At 36.4% G+C, this 17,582-nt stretch overlaps 1 protein-coding gene across 1 annotated transcript; it reads left to right on the top strand.

Moving 5' to 3' along the window:
• Positions 1 to 5,975: 5,975 nt before the first annotated feature.
• Positions 5,976 to 17,016, top strand: MTRF1L (mitochondrial translation release factor 1 like). Its single transcript, XM_066248221.1, has 7 exons — positions 5,976 to 6,340; positions 8,925 to 9,004; positions 10,776 to 10,959; positions 12,516 to 12,679; positions 14,281 to 14,398; positions 15,544 to 15,680; positions 16,766 to 17,016. Exons 1-7 carry the CDS (start codon positions 6,082 to 6,084, stop codon positions 16,964 to 16,966), a joined length of 1,143 nt encoding a protein of 380 aa, XP_066104318.1. The 5' UTR covers positions 5,976 to 6,081; the 3' UTR covers positions 16,967 to 17,016.
• Positions 17,017 to 17,582: the final 566 nt, after the last annotated feature.

Below are 17,582 nucleotides of genomic sequence, written 5' to 3'. Positions count from 1 at the left end.
TGTCAAATATTTACTATTTGAATAATAGTTTTCAGTACTATGTTGAAAAAAGATAACTATGAAGATGTTTACAAAAAGTCATATTTTTTTCTTAAAGAGTAAAGAAAAACCTAAAAGAATCATCACTTCTATTGTGAAGTTTTATTGTTCCTGAATTATTTAATTTTTGGGTTAGAATTGAGTTTATTATGCTACAATGATGTATACACATATAGTTGTAATATCATTCCTGTTGCTGTGTTTGAAGCACAATGAATTGGTGCACATGACTAGAAAATATGTAATATACTATGATATAATGCATGCATCAGTCTTTTAAAATGTACACTTTATATTCTTGTTGTTATATGATGGTGACCTCCTAGTCATAAGTTATCTTTATAAGATACTTTGAACTATTAGATGAATTGTCTGTTTGACAATACTTTTAATATTTTACCAAATGTAAAACATAAAGAGTCCTGATCTCTAACCTGGGCATTTGTAAAATACAGATTTTGAAGCTAGTATATTCTTTGAAACCTGATTAGGAAGTTGTATTGAGAATGATTCTAGAGTAGATTTATATACATCAGATGTTACTGACCATGCTATGTGAGCCTTTCTGTGCTAAATTCCTACTTGGGGAGTGGGGGGCTCTGGTTTTGTTTCAAAATGTTCAAAGTGTTTGTCTAAGAGTATATATGTATATTTGCAACTCTACAAATTTTTAAAGTATGATATAATGCTTTCTGTTTTGAGTACAGAGCTATAATAAAAAATGCCCTCAAATTATGTCTATGCTACCATTCCAAGAGCACAATATTTATTTTGGTAGAATTAGATTTTTCCCAGTGAGTGAATTCCTTCCTGAGGAAAAGTTAGCACTTTAGAAGGTACATCTGTGTTTTAGATTGCCAAGATATCTTTGTATACTGTTAGAATCTGCTAATGCACACAGAAAGAGGTTAATGCTCTTTCTATAGTGACTAACTTCAGATGTGTCTATAAGGGAAAGAAAAAGAGGATATAGATTATATACAAATATATATATAAATAAATTGGAGAGCCAGATTTCTTCAGAGATGGATCTTGTACATAGATCACACTAATAATGAATGGATGACACTTCTTTACTCTGGATAATTATTATGTTACCAAAGGTAACAAAGATATCCCGACAGTGTTACAGGGCAGCTCTAAGCACAGTAGGTGAACTGGCATATGAACAACAATAGCAAAACACAATTTTGATGTCAATGTAATTAAGTGGAAAAAAATCAAGACCATATGTGGGATTTTTTAAATCTTAAAAGTCTGTACATAGGATGACCAGTTCTGATATTTGATCATGGTGCATGGAGTGTTCAATAGTAAGTATCCTTCAATGCTGCCTAGGTTCTTATGAAATGTGTATCATATTTTTACTTATAATTCAGTTTTGCAAAAGGACTAGAGAAATAAGTAAATGATGTTTATTAGGGGGCAAACATACATTTTCACCTCATTAATCTGATTTAAAATAATACCTGATTCTTAACTTTGAATTTATTTATTTTTCCTATACACTTTTAACTTATATTGAAAAAAATAAATCAGTGTAACTGTGACAAATTACATCTACAAATAATACAATATACCAGATGCATGGAGTAAAAAATAAACAAACAATGAAAAAATTTAAATACAATCAGAAAATAAGAACCCTTTTGAAAGCCACCTAAATTTCTTAGATCTAAAATGCCTATAGCTAGAACCCTAGGAAACATGAATTTTGAAAATTTTGTGCCACATACATTGGCAAATTATTGTGAAAGGTGGTAAAGATATTTCCAGAAAATTTTCTGACATTTGTATTTATACTGAGAATGATGACAGTTAATTTTCAAAGTATACTCTATATTTGTGTGCTCTTTTAAGTTCCTTATTAATTTCTGACTAACATGAAATGTTTGTTCTCCTAAGAATATAGTATTGCATCTGTAAAACTTTAGCTATTCTTCACTTTCTACAACTACAAATATTTATCAATAAAACTGATACCAAAAACTTGCTTCAAACCGTCCCTGCAACACGTTTAATAGTATTCTTGCAACACACAACAAATGAAGTTTTATTTCCAAATATGAGTCTTTAATTATATACTTGATTACAAGCAAATATATATTGCTGTCTCATGTGACTTTTGGCAAATCATTTATCTGTATCTTCATGCATGTTCCCTTAGCTGCAAATGAAGAATATATTTATTTTACAGGATGGCCATAATAAAGAAATAAAATAAATATAAAAATAGTAAAGTGTTACATATAAAATTATTTTAACGAAGTTCTCCAGTAATAATTCCCATTTTTCAAAAATGTATTTATTAAGTGCCATTTTAAAGCACTTTTCCCCACATTTTCTCAAACTGTACTTTAAAAATATGATTTTAGTTATTCATCCAAAAAATTCAACCAAGTTTATTTTCAGATGGAGAAATATATGAATGTTATTGCTTTGTTCAATAATGTGATTCAGATTCACTCTTTTCAGTTCACCACCGTCACCCTGAATCTATAATCAAGAAAATTATCACACACATACACATGGAATATATAGTTAGATGTGTGTGTGCATTCTGTATAACATTATAGGTTTAAATCCAAAGTTTAAATAAGAAAAGTCATTTGAAAATTTTATTTCCTTTGGAAATAGAACAACATTCCCAAGAACAGGAAGTCAAGTAATTTGCCAAATAAATATGTGTGTGTGTGTGTGTGTGTTGGGGGGGGGGGTAAAAACTAAAATTAAATGAGACTGGCCCTTAAAAACCACATTGATATTTTCCTAGAATAGAAAGCATTCCTTTAATATTAGAGTAGTATGGTTTTGAAAAGAATTTTACTCTGAAACTAAAAGAATAAAAGGTATTTGTGTGTTTACAAAATTTTTAACCTTTTATTTTTGAAGTTGCAGATGTACAGAAAAATTGCAAAGACTGTACAGAGACATTCCACGCACAGCACGCTTATGAGATATCTGTCACATAATGATTCAGTATATCAATACATTAAGTCTACAGTTCATGCAGATTCCTCTAGTTTTTACCTTTTTCTGTTCCAGGATCACATTCAAGATAATATACTACATTTAGTCATCATGTATTCTTAGGCTCCTTTTAGCTGTGATAGTTTGTCAAACTTTTCTTGCTTTTGATGACTTTGACAAATTTAAGGAGTACTGGTCTAGTATTTTGTGAAATGTCCCTCAATTGAAATTTGTCTGATGTTTTCCCATGATTAGATAGGTTTTCTCAGTTTTTGGAAGGAAGATTCCAGAAGTGAAATGCCATTTATATCACATATCAAAGGTCATGCCATGATCATCATGACTTATCACTGGTGATGCTGACTTTCATCATCTGGCTGAAATAGTGTTTGTTAGGTTTCTCCACTGTAAAGTAATAGATTTTTAAGAGGTTATATTGCAAGTACTGGATATTAAAAAAATATGAGTAGATTCTTCAGCACTGTTATTAGATTCCATTAAATGATTGTTAATAAGTACTATGAAGAAAATACAATGAACTGAAAATAAAGTAGGAAAATTTCTAGTGTTAGCTTGAAGACTCATTTGATGGAGGTGAAAGTGAATTTTTTCCTTTGAAACATATAATTATCTTAATCCCCTACATCTTTTGAAAGTAAAGATTTTAGTCTTACTAATTGTCATAATAGGTAATTTTAATTGATAATCATTTTGCTGAGTGTTTTCTTATACTTCCCTCCAATGAATAATAAACACTGAATATTAAAATAATGTAAAAGATTTGTTTCCCCCATGCATTAACCTATTTGTCATAAAGGCAGTGTTTCTTGTATATGATTTTAGGATGTTTTTTAAATATGAAGAATAATTTCAATGTATTTGGTTCTGTAAAATGTATCATATTGAACATGTGTAATTTTTTACTACCATTTTTATTGTACTTAATAATCTATATCCTTAGTTTGGACTCCACCAATATTTATTAGTGGACCATAAAGAAATTTTGAATGCATGAATACAACTTAAGAGATACCATGTTTGGTTATTTTGCAATGCCAGAATAACTGTAGGTACCTATCAACTGAATAGATAATCCAGATGATTTTTCCTCCAATTTAAGTCATTTTGGGGTTTTGTTCCCCCGTCCTTGAGTCGATTTTTAATCATTTTACCTATGTACAATAGACTTCCCGAAAATGCTAGGATATTCAACATGTAATAGATTTTGAGCATGACAATAATGTAAGAAAATTCAGAAGTCTCAAACTATGTATATTTCTTTGAGTTTTCAAAGTAAATCAAATTACAGCTGTTTTCATTTGGCTATATTGTATAAACCTATGGATATTATTGTAAAATGCATATGTATTACACTGACTTTTAAAGAAATGTTTTGAATTAATAAAGGATCCACCGATATATCCTCAGACAAGTTACTGTTTCGTCATTGGTGTAATACTCTAGGAGTAAAAGATACACATTTATATTACTTAAATTGCTTATGCATCTGAGAGAAAAGAATTTCTGGCTGGATTCTTTACGTTGTTCTATAAGGTTATTGTTTATCACATTTTTTCACCTTTTATAAATAATGTGTATTCTCAAAATGACTTTTTTCGAGAATTCAGCTGAGAGACTTATCATGTTGAGTTCAAATGACTCCCATTTCTATCGTTAAAAAGATAATTCAGAGGTTTGACTTGGGAAATAACTGTTCCTAATAGAGATATAAACAGCTTAATCAGTACTGCTTTATATCGGATCAGGACTAAAATGTATTTCAACTACTTTAAAGGAAAACACTTTTATAAAGAAGTGTGGCTTGAATACACATTCATACCAAGAGGAAGAATTAAGGTAATTAGTTGGAGTTTGGAAGTATCAAAACCTATATTTGCTTTTTATTTGGAGAGCCATCTCACTCTCCCACTTCACTTTGCACTTGTATGTAGAGCTAAGGGTTCAATAGGGGCAATGCAAGCTCATTTTGTAAGAATTTTATACTTAACCTCAAAAGTTTTGATTAAATGATTTAAAGATGACTTGGCTTTACCAAGGACATATTTTACCATTAAAAATAAATAAATTACAAGCTTTTTCAGTAGTTCAGTTCTCAACAGTGAAAACACCACTTAGCAAATCCTGCTCAAATCAGATAGTGGGAGTTCCCAGAAAGTGTTCGGCCACTCCCCAGGTCTATCTTGATTGTATTGATTCCTTCATATCCACTCCGGTGAGCAGAGAAAAGGTCTTTTAAACGTCAGCATTCCTGGCCCCAATTCCCTATCTAGTTTGTTGGGGGTGGGTGGGGGAGGAGTTTGGGGTTTGGGCCACCAGGGTCAGGGCTCTGAAGGCTCTGCTCCCCTGTGGTTTACTGGAACAGGCAACCCCAGCCGCGTCAAAGAGTAGCTAAGGGTAACCAGGAATACTCGATGAGGAAGGAAGTCGTTGGGTGCAATTACGTTATGTGGCAGATAAAGGACACGGAAGCAGATCTTGTGAAATCACTCCTTGGTTGCCTTCGAGAACACTTGTCACGTAGTACTTAGCACGAGCCTTCCCCACCGACGAAAAAAAGAAGCGGTCAGCTCTCGCCCTGTTTCCAAACAATCCGCTCTTGGAAACGAAAGATCAGGCTGGCACTGGCACCCGCTTAGCGGTGACCTCAGCCTCCGGGGCGAACACGAGGCCGCCCTGCACTGCAGGACTGGGAACTCCTTCCTCCGCTTCAGAGGACGCAGTGCCAGTCTGCGGCTTCCCCCTTCCTGCCCAACACGCCGGCCTGGCACGTCCCAGGAGACCCGTGTCACCTCGCGTTCAAAGATGGTGCCCAAAGTCAACCGGCCCCGCCCCTACCGATTCCGCACCCTCAACTTCCGGCCTGCGCGAATTCTGGGCGTTTAAAGGGCTGGCCGGAAGTTCCCACAGAGGCTTCTGGGAGGCCCTTTAACACCGGCGCGTGTGCTGGGCGGGGCTCGATCAGCTCTCCCGTTTCCAACGTCGCGCGGTGTCGCGAAATTTCGCTGTACGAAACTTCCGGCTTTGCGCAGTCCCGGTAGACGCGTCTTAACTATGCGATCCCAGCTTCTGCGGACTGTGGTCCGGTGTCTAGGGGCCCGGCCCGCTGTTGCCCTGGCCCGCCGGCACGCAAGCTGCGGGAGCCCGGTTCTGGAGGAGTTGTTTGCCCGCGGCGGGCCTTTGCGGACCTTTCTGGAGCGCCAGGGCGGGTCTGAATCCCAGTTGCAGGTCAGAGGGCCTGAGCTGGTGGCCGCAGCCAAGCTGCTCGGCGAGAAAGAGCAGGAGCTGCGGGAGACTGAGCGCTTACTGCATGGTAAGAGCCGGGCCCAGGGAATCGGGATTCACGACAGATTCTTGGCTCTTCGTTTGCCTTTCCCGCACTGAGCTGCCGGTCAGAGGTCAGGTGTCGACACTGTCCCCGAACTGGAAGCTCTTCTCTCAGTTGCAGATCTTTTTGGTTTGGATCACAGCTCAAGGAATCATGTGCCTTTTGTTTTGAGCCCAACCTCTTCTCTTTGAACCCCTGTGTTCCATTGATACAGCCCCGCCCCCTTCTACAGAATTGTAGTGGATGTTGATTGGTTGAGTACTCCGGCACTATCGCTGTTTGGAGAGACTCCAGAGCATAGTTTCTCCTGGTATGGTAGAAGGACCACCTGTCAGGAGAGGAGAGGTGCGTGCTAACACCAGACACACGACTCAGAATCTGAGACCTAGAAATATGTGTTTAACAAGTTTCCCAAGTGACTAGTGTGCGTTCCAATCTGGCTGGGGCCTAAGCTAGGGCCCCAGTGATGCCTACCTACTGGTCCGTGGGCCACACATGGGAGAGAATTAATTATAATATAGCTAAAAGTAAGAACAGATACCTGAATAGATTTAGGAGAGCAAGGAGAACTTGGTGAAAAGCCTTTGTGCAAAAATAGAGGCCCAACCTTCGAGAATATAAAAATAGTTTAACCTTTATTGATTCTTTACCATACTCCAGGCTTGCTTTGCTTAGCTATCTTTAGGTATTAACTCATCCAGTTCATATAACAAACTGAAGTAGGTACGATTAGCCGCCTGTGACAGCAGAGGAACCTGAAGCATAGAAGTAAAATAATGGCTCAGGTTACACAGCTTTTAAGGAATGGAGTTTGGATCGGAATAACGCCAGATCTCATGCTTTTAATCACTGTATTCTTTGTTAACCGAGGGAGAGAATTATAGGAACTGGTAGGTGGGAACATTTTGTTAAGGGGGGGCGGGAATACTAATCTAAAAAAGTTGATTTTTCTCCTGTTGGCAGAAGGGAGCCAGCAGCAGCTTTTAGATTGCGGGGTGAACATTCGGAATAGCTTTGCTGCTTAGGAAGCTGGATTTGTGGTAGTGTAGAAGTCAGGCTGGAATGAGAATGAAGATGCCATGGAAAATAGCTGTGTAGGTGAGAATTAAGGAGAGTCTAAATTAAATGATTTAAGAAAAAAGGCAGATGCATAGAGTGTAAAATAAATAAAAAGACAAGGGTATTGGGGAAAATATCTTTTGGAGGAAAATTAAATTGGTTTGGTAGTTTAAGCCAAGCCTAAAATCCAAGGGGATTTAAGGACTAAGTATTTTAAAAATCAAACTATAAATAATTTAACAGAATGTTAGAGAACTGTTGCTGGCAGAATGCAACTTAGCTTAAAACCAACATAAAATGTCTACCAGCAACTTCTGAGTTCTTACTACATGTCAGATAACACTAATTACCAAAAGAAATTATGAAACTACTTTTAGGCTCGTACAGCCCAGGGAAGAAGAGAAAAGTTTAAAGAGTTAAGTAAAAATATTAGTGAATGTGTTCATTTTAGTTTCCGCAGTAACGAGCAGAGTATTATAACAAGTAAAGACAGGCATTTAAACGGATATTGAAGGAAGCTGCCAGCTAGTGTAAGAGGAGGAAATTGAAGGCACAGGTGAAAGGACTCGGTTGGGAAGACAAAATATGGCAGGAGCATAGAGTAGGTGTGGGAGTTGATAATAAAAACTTGCAGCCAGAAGAACAGTTAAGAACCTTGCAGGGCAAAGCACCAGGATTTGTTCCTATAAACCATGGGAAGTTAGCACAAGAAACTAAAATTATCTCAAATCTTGCCTTATATATTATTAGCCCCAGTTTCCAGCATAGTTGGTCCTTAATCATGAAACAGACATACAATTTGACACTTGTAATAGTTCAGTCTTTCAACTGAGAATTTATACTATTAAAAAAGAGTCCCCTTATTTTCATAGGTTGCATGTGGCCCATCGGACAGAGGAGTGAGAAAATATATTTTGAAAGGTGAAAATGAAATCTCAAAAATGAAATAATTAAAAGTAAAGCATGAGAGAGAGCAGAGTACTTCCTGTAAACATTCTGTAAACATTAGATAGGGTCCAAATGTTTGGGTGGCTACTTACTTTGTATTAATGAAATATTACTAATAAGATAAGAAATAACTTTCTAGTTTTTAATTCAGTTTAGGTTTAACTGAAGGAACCTTCTGTTCCTCTTCTGGTCTGATCAGTTTAATGCATTCTTTGTTGTTACACAATCTAAGTTGGAAAACTAAAAGCATATTTGTTAATATGAATATTTCATGGAGATAGAATTATAGAAAAGTTTCATAGCTTTATATTTTTTTATACAGGTACTTTTTATTTTTAACTTTATGTTTCTGTCATCAGGAAAAAAGTTTGTTGTTTTTAAACTAATACTTATGAAAACTAATGCATAAAATGCTATTTTTAACTAATGGCAGTTATTAAAAGAACAAAAAATACATTTTATTTTTCACTTCACAACAGTAACAATAAAATTATTTCCTTGAATTCTGTTGGCAATTTAACACTAATTGAGGAAAACTTAACCTATTTCCTTTATTTCTTAGATGAAAATGAAGACTTAAGGAAACTTGCAGAGAATGAAATAATTTCGTGTCAAAAAGAAGTAGCCCAATTGAAACACCAGGTATAGTATTTGTGAAAAGAGTAAAAGCATTAGATGTATTATTTCTAATGAATTTTGTAGAGGTTAATAAAAACAATTCAGGACTTAATCAGCTTGATAGTATTTAGAATTATAAACTGTTTTAAAGCAGGAAAATAGTACTTTGCCAGGGGTCCTATTTTTATCGTACTAACAGGATTGTAGCGCTCTGGCACAAGGGTGAATGTCACATTAATAGGAGAGATGAGGGTGGGGTAGGTAATGAGTAGAAGAGGTTAAGGGGTGGCGGTAGATTGTGAGCCCCTTGGGAGCAGGAATGCTTCATCTTTGTGTCTCTGGCACTATTAGAGTGCCAGGCCGACAGTAGGCTGTAGGGATTTTTAGGACTGAATTGTATAGCTTCGGTTTTATATCTAGAATTGTAGAACATATAGGAATTAAATGAAGAGTAGTCATTATATAGAATGAGAACCACTCTTTTAATTCTGCAAAGCAGAGTGTAAAGGTTTATATGTTATCTCTGGGGATGTAAGTGGAAGAACTTGGTAAGGTGAGGAAGGACCCAGAGAGGGGTGCTTAATTAGAGATTCTGTCTGTTCTCTAGCTAAATGTGTAACCCAACGAAGAGCCATGTCCCCGTCCCCAACTCTAGAAGGGAGGTTCCACATAGAGTGAAGTCTCATATAACTTAACTTTTACCCATTTCCTGTTTTTTCCATGTGTGTGAAATACAATAGAAAGGCACATGTATTAAAAGTTGCTGTTCATTGGTTAGTAATTAAAAAACATGTAAATTTCATCATTTGTTTGTTCAAGATTTGAAAGATCCTGTTGTATCGGCATAGGTTAGCGATGGAAAAGCAGTAGCCACTCGAGCTCCCAACCAGTATCAGGTGGGATATTTCAGAAATGAGGTAGACTTACTTGGCTTGAAATCTTAGCTCTCCCACTTCATAGCTGTATGATATTAGGCAATGAGATTATTCAATTAAACTAAACTTAGTTTTCATACCTTAAGATAGAGCTGTTACTTGTACCTACCCAAGGTTAAGAATTGAAATTATGTCAGTTGCTGAGGAGGGTGCCTATTGTCTGTATACTCAGAACCCATAAATGTTGGTAGCTTTTCTTATTTAACTCACCCAATCTAAGAAGCTTTTGATCTACATCCCCTAATGAATACATATTGACATGTGAAACACTGCACTAGAAGGAAGACTGATGGAGGCACCAGGAATTGAGGTCTCAGGCCTGCTCGCTCTGCCAGAAACTAACACTTCGCCCTCTAACAAGTCATTTAACCTCTTAACCTCATTTTCCTTTACATGTAAAATGAGGGAATTGGACCAGATCATCTCCAAGGGTCTTTTCAATTCCAAAGTGGCAAGTTTCTTTTCCACATTAAAAAAGCTTAAAAAAGTAAAATAAAAATGCAGTTTTTTCCCCTGACATACTGGGCTGTAAATTTCAAAAGGATGGCTAGAATTATTTGCATTCTACACACACATAGTGTCCTACTCATAGCATGAACTTAACTATAAACTGAATAGGGAACTGACGTAATGTATACATGAACACACACACACACACAAAACCAAAACACAAAGACCTATAAGTTTTAGCTGAACCTTATAGTATATAAAATATTAGTATTTTCTGAAATTATGCTTATATGGTTCTAATATTAAATTTGCTTAGAGAAACTAATATTCAAAATCCTGCATCTAATCATTTATCTCTTTAAGTTTTAAATACTTGATAATTATAGAAGGGATGATATGTTTATTTACAGATTATCTTACTTTTGGTTCCCTCAGAAGAAACAGATGAAAGTGATTTGATCCTGGAGGTAACTGCAGGAGTTGGGGGTCAGGAGGCAATGTTGTTTACTTCAGAGATATTTGATATGTATCAGCAATATGCTGCATTTAAACGATGGCATTTTGAAACCCTGGAATATTTTCCAAGTGAAATAGGTCAGTGAACTGTTTAATTTGTTTTGGGAAAAGTAGATTTATCTACATGTGTCCTAAGAAAAGGGTTGGAAAGATGAGGCTTTAGAATTAGCCTGACCAGGCGGTGGCGCAGTGGATAGAGCGTTGGACTGGGATGCAGAGGACCCAGGTTCGAGACTCAGAGGTCGCCAGCTTGAGTGTGGGCTCATGTCCTTTGAGGAAAAGCCCACCAGCTTGAACCCAAGGTCGCTGGCTCCACCAAGGGGTTACTCGGTCTGCTGAAGGCCCGCGGTCAAGGCACATATGAGAAAGCAATCAATGAACAACTAAGGTGTTGCAATGAGCAATGAAAAACTAATGATTGATGCTTCTCATCTCTCTCTGTTCCTGTCTGTCCCTGTCTGTCCCTCTTTCTGACTTACTGTCTCTGTAAATAAATAAATAAATAAATAAATATTTTAGAATTAATTTGTAAGCATGCTAAGTAGTTTTATGCTCATAATTTACTTAATAATTCTGAATGTAGATATACCAATTTAGAAAGGGCTTTAAAATGTTAGTAATTTTAAAAATAAATAAAATAAAATGTTAGTAATTCTATACTGACGACTAAATGACTAATTGTCTGACTGCCTCCCCATTTCCAGCTTTGGAAAAGTGCAAATAAAAAAATAAAAATAAAAGTGGTTTTATGTTAGATGTGTTGAGTCAATATCATAAATACTTTAATACTTATAAATAATAAAGAGTATTAAAACACTGAATCTCGCCTGACCAGGCAGTGGCACAGTGGATAGAGCAGGGGTCCCCAAACTGCAGCCCCCTGAGGCCATTTATCCGGCCCCCGCCGCACTTCCGGAAGGGGCACCTCTTTCATTGGTGGTCAGTGAGAGGAGCACATTGACCATCTCATTAGCCAAAAGCAGGCCCATAGTTCCCATTGAAATACTGGTCAGTTTGTTGATTTAAATTTACTTGTTCTTTATTTTAAATATTGTATTTGTTCCTGTTTTGTTTTTTTACTTTAAAATATGTGCAGTGTGCATAGGGATTTGTTCATAGTTTTTTTTTATAGTCCCGCCCTCCAACAGTCTGAGGGACAGTGAACTGGCCCCCTGTATAAAAAGTTTGGGACCCCTGGGATAGAGTATTGGACTGGGATGTGGAGGACCCAGGTTCGAGACCCCAAGGTCGCCAGCTTGAGCCCAAAGTTGCTGGCTGAGCAAGGGGTTACTCAGTCTGCTGTAGCGCGCCCCCCCCCCCCCCCCCCCCCCCCCCCCCCCCCCCGGTCAAGGCACATGAGAAATCATCAACTAATCAGCTAAGGAGCCACAACAAAGAATTGATGTTTTTTATCTCTCTCCCTTCCTGTCTGTCTGTCCCTATCTGTCCCTCTCTCTGACTCTGTCTCTGCCACAAAAAAAACAACACCGAATCTCAGACTTGTTGACTTGTTAACGTTTTTCAATATATTTTCAATAGGTTGTTTTGTAGCTTTTAAATATAACTCAAGATGGTAGAAGTGATAGTGAAATGATTACAAATGGCAATAATAATAAAAGAATTCGGTTTTCAAGGTGGGCTTAGGCATGCATCTGCCAGCATTGGGGGTTCAGAAGCCTATAAGAACATGAAATTTGAAGGAGGTGTGCACAGAGTACAAAGGGTGCCCAGGACAGAGAAACAAGGCCGCATCCACACCAGCACCATGACTGTAGCAATACTCCCCCAGCCTACTGAGGTAAGCGTCACAACCCCCTCCTTGGAGTCCTGGGCCTTGCCCCCAGAGTAACACTGACTTGACTGAATTGTGCGTCTCCTTTTCTTACCATTTGGTATTCTCACACATTTTGAGTTATTTTTGAGAATCTGGTATCCCAGTCCATCAAGTATGATTTTATAATAGATGGTGAGAATTAAGGATATGTAAATGAGCTAATTGTGCATTGTTTGTTTATTACTTTTTCTGTACCACTAAGCTTAAAGTACTAATTGAGACCATACCTGCAGGAGAAGCAGTAGTAACCTACCTTAAAAGGGGTTTAGGACTGTTGACCCTTACAGTGGCATTTGCTCTGTGTTGACTGGTTCTCAGAGTATCAAAGCAAGAATCCTGTTCTAAAAGAACTACTTTATAACCCAGTCACAGTCAAATGGAAACAGACTGTTACAGTGTTGAAAATTAGTATAATTTATTCTCACAAAGAAAATTCTGTTTGTATAATATTTGTAAGATACCTTAGTTGGGAAGTTGTTCTGCTTACATTCCTTCTCTTGAAAAGTGGTAAGAAATACTGGACTTGTATTTCAAAATGAAATATGAATGATTTGGGAAGGAAATTTAATTAAGGACTTCTCATGATTTTGGGGGGAAATGCTATTTGACTGTCTAATAGGAACCAGATGTAGATACTAGTCACTTTGGTGTAAGCATCTGGGGGATGGAAGAAGGCAGTTTTCAGGAAAGATGGAAGACTGAGGTCCATTATCATCTCATTTAATTGTTCTAGCAACCATAAAGGGGGCCATGTAGGGAGACATGGAGGGCCTCTGAATGGGATTTTTACTGCCAGGGTTGTAGGTATGTGACAGAGTGGTCTGCAATTATTCGTTAAACAGAGTTTTAAATATGGTGCTTCTGGTGGGAACTCCCAGGACAGTGTTATCCTGACGTCAGACGCCAGTGCATTTATGAACTGAGTCTTGGCTTTGCAATTTCTCTTTGTTTCTCCTCAGCCTCCAAATATGCTTAATTTTAAGCCCCTCTTTAATTAAAATTAAACAAAACAAGCCTTTCCCAGAGTTAAATTAGCATTGTTGTTTTTTTTTTCCTGTTAGTCTTTTTGAACTCAGAAATACTTTACCGCATCTCGTTTCAGCTCTTATACTTACATTTCGGATAGTAAGTTCTGTTTGTATGGTAATAAAAGGATAATTTATAGAAAAGTCCGGTTTTTGAGGATTAGGGAGGGCTTACTTTTATAGTATATTATAATTTGCTACTCTTCCAAAAAGAAAAGTTTAAAAAATGGTATCCTGGCCTTGGCCATGGCCCGAGTGATTCAAGCATGTTGGCTCTGGGTGCTGAGGATGGCTCCATGGAGTCTCCACCTCAGGTGCTAAAAATAGCTGGGTTGCCAGTGGCCCCAGATGGGGGTTGCCAGGTGGATCCCAGTTGAGGCGCATGAGGGAGTCAGTCTATCTACACTACTCTCACTTAAGAAAAAAAAGGTATCCTTCTAAATCCTTGCTATTAAAATTAAACCTAAATGTCATAAATTCTGTACATAACAGCTCATACATGTAATATTTTTAAATCCCAACTTTTCCTCTTATATGTAGATTAATCTAGTGATTAATCCTAAAGACTTGAGAATTGATACCAAGCGAGCCAGTGGAGCTGGGGGTCAGCATGTGAACACCACCGACAGTGCTGTCCGCATAGTCCATCTTCCAACAGGTCTGTATTTATTTGTTCAGCATAAAACTCTGAAGAGAGAAATCAAATTCTGAATGACTTGATTAATTTTCCACTGAAATAGACCCTCAAGTACCAGAAGAATATATACTAAGGATTGTTATTTAATATTTGCTGATTTTGAACCTTAGTTGAAAACTCTTCAGGGTAGTTGCAAAGCCAGGAAGAGGAAGAGATCTAAACCTAGAGAATTTCCATATTAGTGACTGAAGAGGTGTGGATAGTCCTTTGAGGTAGCCTTCTCAAATTTATACTTAGTAGAAAGATACTGCTGTTAAAAAAATCCTCACAGTAAAGTCATCATGGGTTCTTCTTGATCAGAAAATGATCTAAATCACTAGTTCTTAGTTTCTTTTGGAGGAAGAAAAACGTGGATTCCTTTTAGGAAATGAAAGCATGGACTTGCTACCCAGAAACGTCTAATATACAAAATGTTACTTATAATTTCAGGGGCTTTTTTTCACTAAGTCCGTCCACAGACCTCCAGGGGTTCTGATTGTAGATGGTGAGGCACTGGACCTCCAGAACTGTTTCCTCACCTTCAGGATACTGTCAGGGAGAACTGCAGTGATTCGCCTGTGGTAGGGAGCAGGTGGATAGCAAACCTGAGTTACCCGGAAAGAGAATACCGTGACCTGTGAGACAGGCGGAGTTCCCGTTGGTCAGCAGTGGTTGATGGGATGGATGGATTGATGTGTTGTTTTCTTAAATATGAGGAAATCCTCATGTTAAACTTTAAAGTGAGATCTTAGGTAATACATAGTATATAAATTAGAACAGAAAAAAGATGGAAATCCTCAAAAACATTAATAGTAATTACCTCTAGTAAGAGGATTATCTTTTAATATCTTCATTTCTATGGTGAGGAATTAGCTTTTTTAAAAAAAATATGGTGGCTGGTTGGAATGGAAAAAAGGAATCCATACTAAATAACCAATATTTATTTATTAGTATGAATGTCTTCAATATGGAAATACTTTATACTATAGATTAAAAGTTATTTGTTGTCTTTTATATTAGAATCCTGTTTGTCTCCTCATAAAGGAAGAAGAAAAAGGATGAGGAGTATTCCATGATAATGAAGGTTTATTTCATTAAAACTATTTAATTCTCATAACACTATTCAGGTGTTGTTTCTGAATGCCAACAAGAGAGATCTCAACTGAAAAATAAAGAGATGGCCATGAAGAAGTTACGTGCAAAACTGTTCAGCATGCATCTAGAAGAAGAAACAAATAAAAGATACAATGCTAGAAAGATTCAGGTAAAGATGAATTGAGAAAATACTTCTAAACCAGGGGTAGTCAACCTTTTTATACCTACTGCCCCCTTTTGGATCTCTGTTAGTAGTAAAATTTTCTAACCACCCACTGGCTCCACAGTAACGGTGATTTATAAAAGTAGGGAAGTAACTTGACTTTATAAAATTTATAAAGCAGAGTTACAGCAAGTTAAAGCATATAATAATTACTTACCAAGTACTTTATGTCAGATTTTCACTAAGTTTGGCAGAATAAATCTTTATAAAAACAACTTACTATAGTTAAATCTATCTTTTTATTTATACTTTGGTTGCTCCGCTACCACCCACCATGAAAGCTGGAACGCCCACTAGTGGGCGGTAGGAACCAGGTTGACTACCACTGTTCTAAACAATAAAGATATTTTTAAATAACTCATTTTTTATAAGTTACATTTGTTCCAAGGTATTTGTCAAAATAGGAAAACAATCCAAGAAGCTCGACCAAGAGCTATACTTGTTTTATAGTAATCTAACCCTATGCTCTGTTTTTTATATTCAGTGGCATTTTTCTCAGACTTTTAATCAGTTACTAAAGACAGAGTCTCCATTCTGAAAAATTATAGATGGAAAGCAAACTGAACTTTTTTCCTGTTATTTCATAAGTACAGATAACCTTTTATTAATATGTATTAATGGGGAATTGACTTTGTCATCACTGAAGATGACTAAGTTAATTCAGTGAGTATATATATTCAGTTACCATTGGAATATCACTGTACTGGGTTGTGTGTGTACCTCATTACTGTGTAGTAGGTAAATTTGTCTGACTCTTACAGATGGGGACCTAACATTTAGAGTTGAAATAAATTGCCTGAATTCATAAAGCGCTGGAATGGCAGAGAGAGGATTCAGATGCTGATCTGTCTGACTGTGAAGCCCATGTCCTTTCTCTATCATGTTCTTCCCCTGTTATCTGAAGAGTCATGTTAAACCTGGTTTTACATTGTATTTCAAACTATAAAGCAAGAGCTTAATCTCCAGTTATGTTGAACCTATAGGTTTAGTGGCCCTGAATTTAACTGTATCATATCTTTTTTTATATATAGGTTGGAAGTAAAGGAAGGTCAGAGAAAATAAGAACATATAATTTTCCACAGAACCGGGTCACAGATCACAGAATAAACAAGTCAGTTCATGATCTTGAAACTTTCATGCAAGGAGAATATCTACTGGATGAACTTGTACAGTCACTGAAAGACTATGCTGATTATGAATCTTTAGTAGAAGTTATTTCTAAAAAACTTTAAATTGATTTGTTATTAAAGACTTTTACAATTTAAGAAAATTCTACAGGAAATCACATTGTGTGTAAATTATGAGTTAACACAGTTGGAAACAGTTTGCATATTTTTAAGACATTTTATATAAATCGCTCAAAGTATTAGTAGAAAATAATGTACATACAATATAATCATGGCTCTGGTTGTATATTTTGGATTCCTTAAAAGAAGCAGATGAGGGAAAATCATCCTTTATGTAAAATATTTAATGATCAAAAATTGGTGTAACTTATGAAATACTTCAAACATAATATAGTAGAAATATAAAAGTACTGAATTATCAGGAGACAAAAACCATACCATTACTTTTAATGGGGATAATTTTGATATAATTTTTAAGTAAAAATGATAAAAGTACTAATACAACCTATTTAACAAAAAATGAAAGAAAACTATAGGACATGTCAGTAATCCCATTAAGAAGTGAGAAAAGCTGGAAATGCTCAAGAATTTTTTGAAAGCATGGGATAAACTATAAGAGTTCTACCTAGTGGTAATGAATAAATGTTAAACTTATAGTAGTCACAAGGTAAGATTACCAGAGAAAATGATTTCACTACTAAGGTTATATGATTAAATTGTT

Source organism: Saccopteryx bilineata, chromosome 12 (genome assembly GCF_036850765.1).
Source record: "Saccopteryx bilineata isolate mSacBil1 chromosome 12, mSacBil1_pri_phased_curated, whole genome shotgun sequence".
In the NCBI taxonomy this organism is placed as follows: domain Eukaryota; kingdom Metazoa; phylum Chordata; class Mammalia; order Chiroptera; family Emballonuridae; genus Saccopteryx; species Saccopteryx bilineata.
Note: the sequence above shows the minus strand (reverse complement) of the source record. Positions and strands in the feature narration are given on the sequence as shown.

Excerpts from the sequence above, each read along its gene's own strand:
- MTRF1L (XM_066248221.1), top strand. The coding sequence starts at position 6,082 with ATGCGATCCCAGCTTCTGCGGACTGTGGTCCGGTGTCTAGGGGCCCGG. Across the intron at positions 9,005-10,775 it reads TAGCCCAATTGAAACACCAG|ATTATCTTACTTTTGGTTCC; the intron begins GTATAGTATTTG and ends GTTTATTTACAG. Across the intron at positions 12,680-14,280 it reads TACTCCCCCAGCCTACTGAG|ATTAATCTAGTGATTAATCC; the intron begins GTAAGCGTCACA and ends TCTTATATGTAG.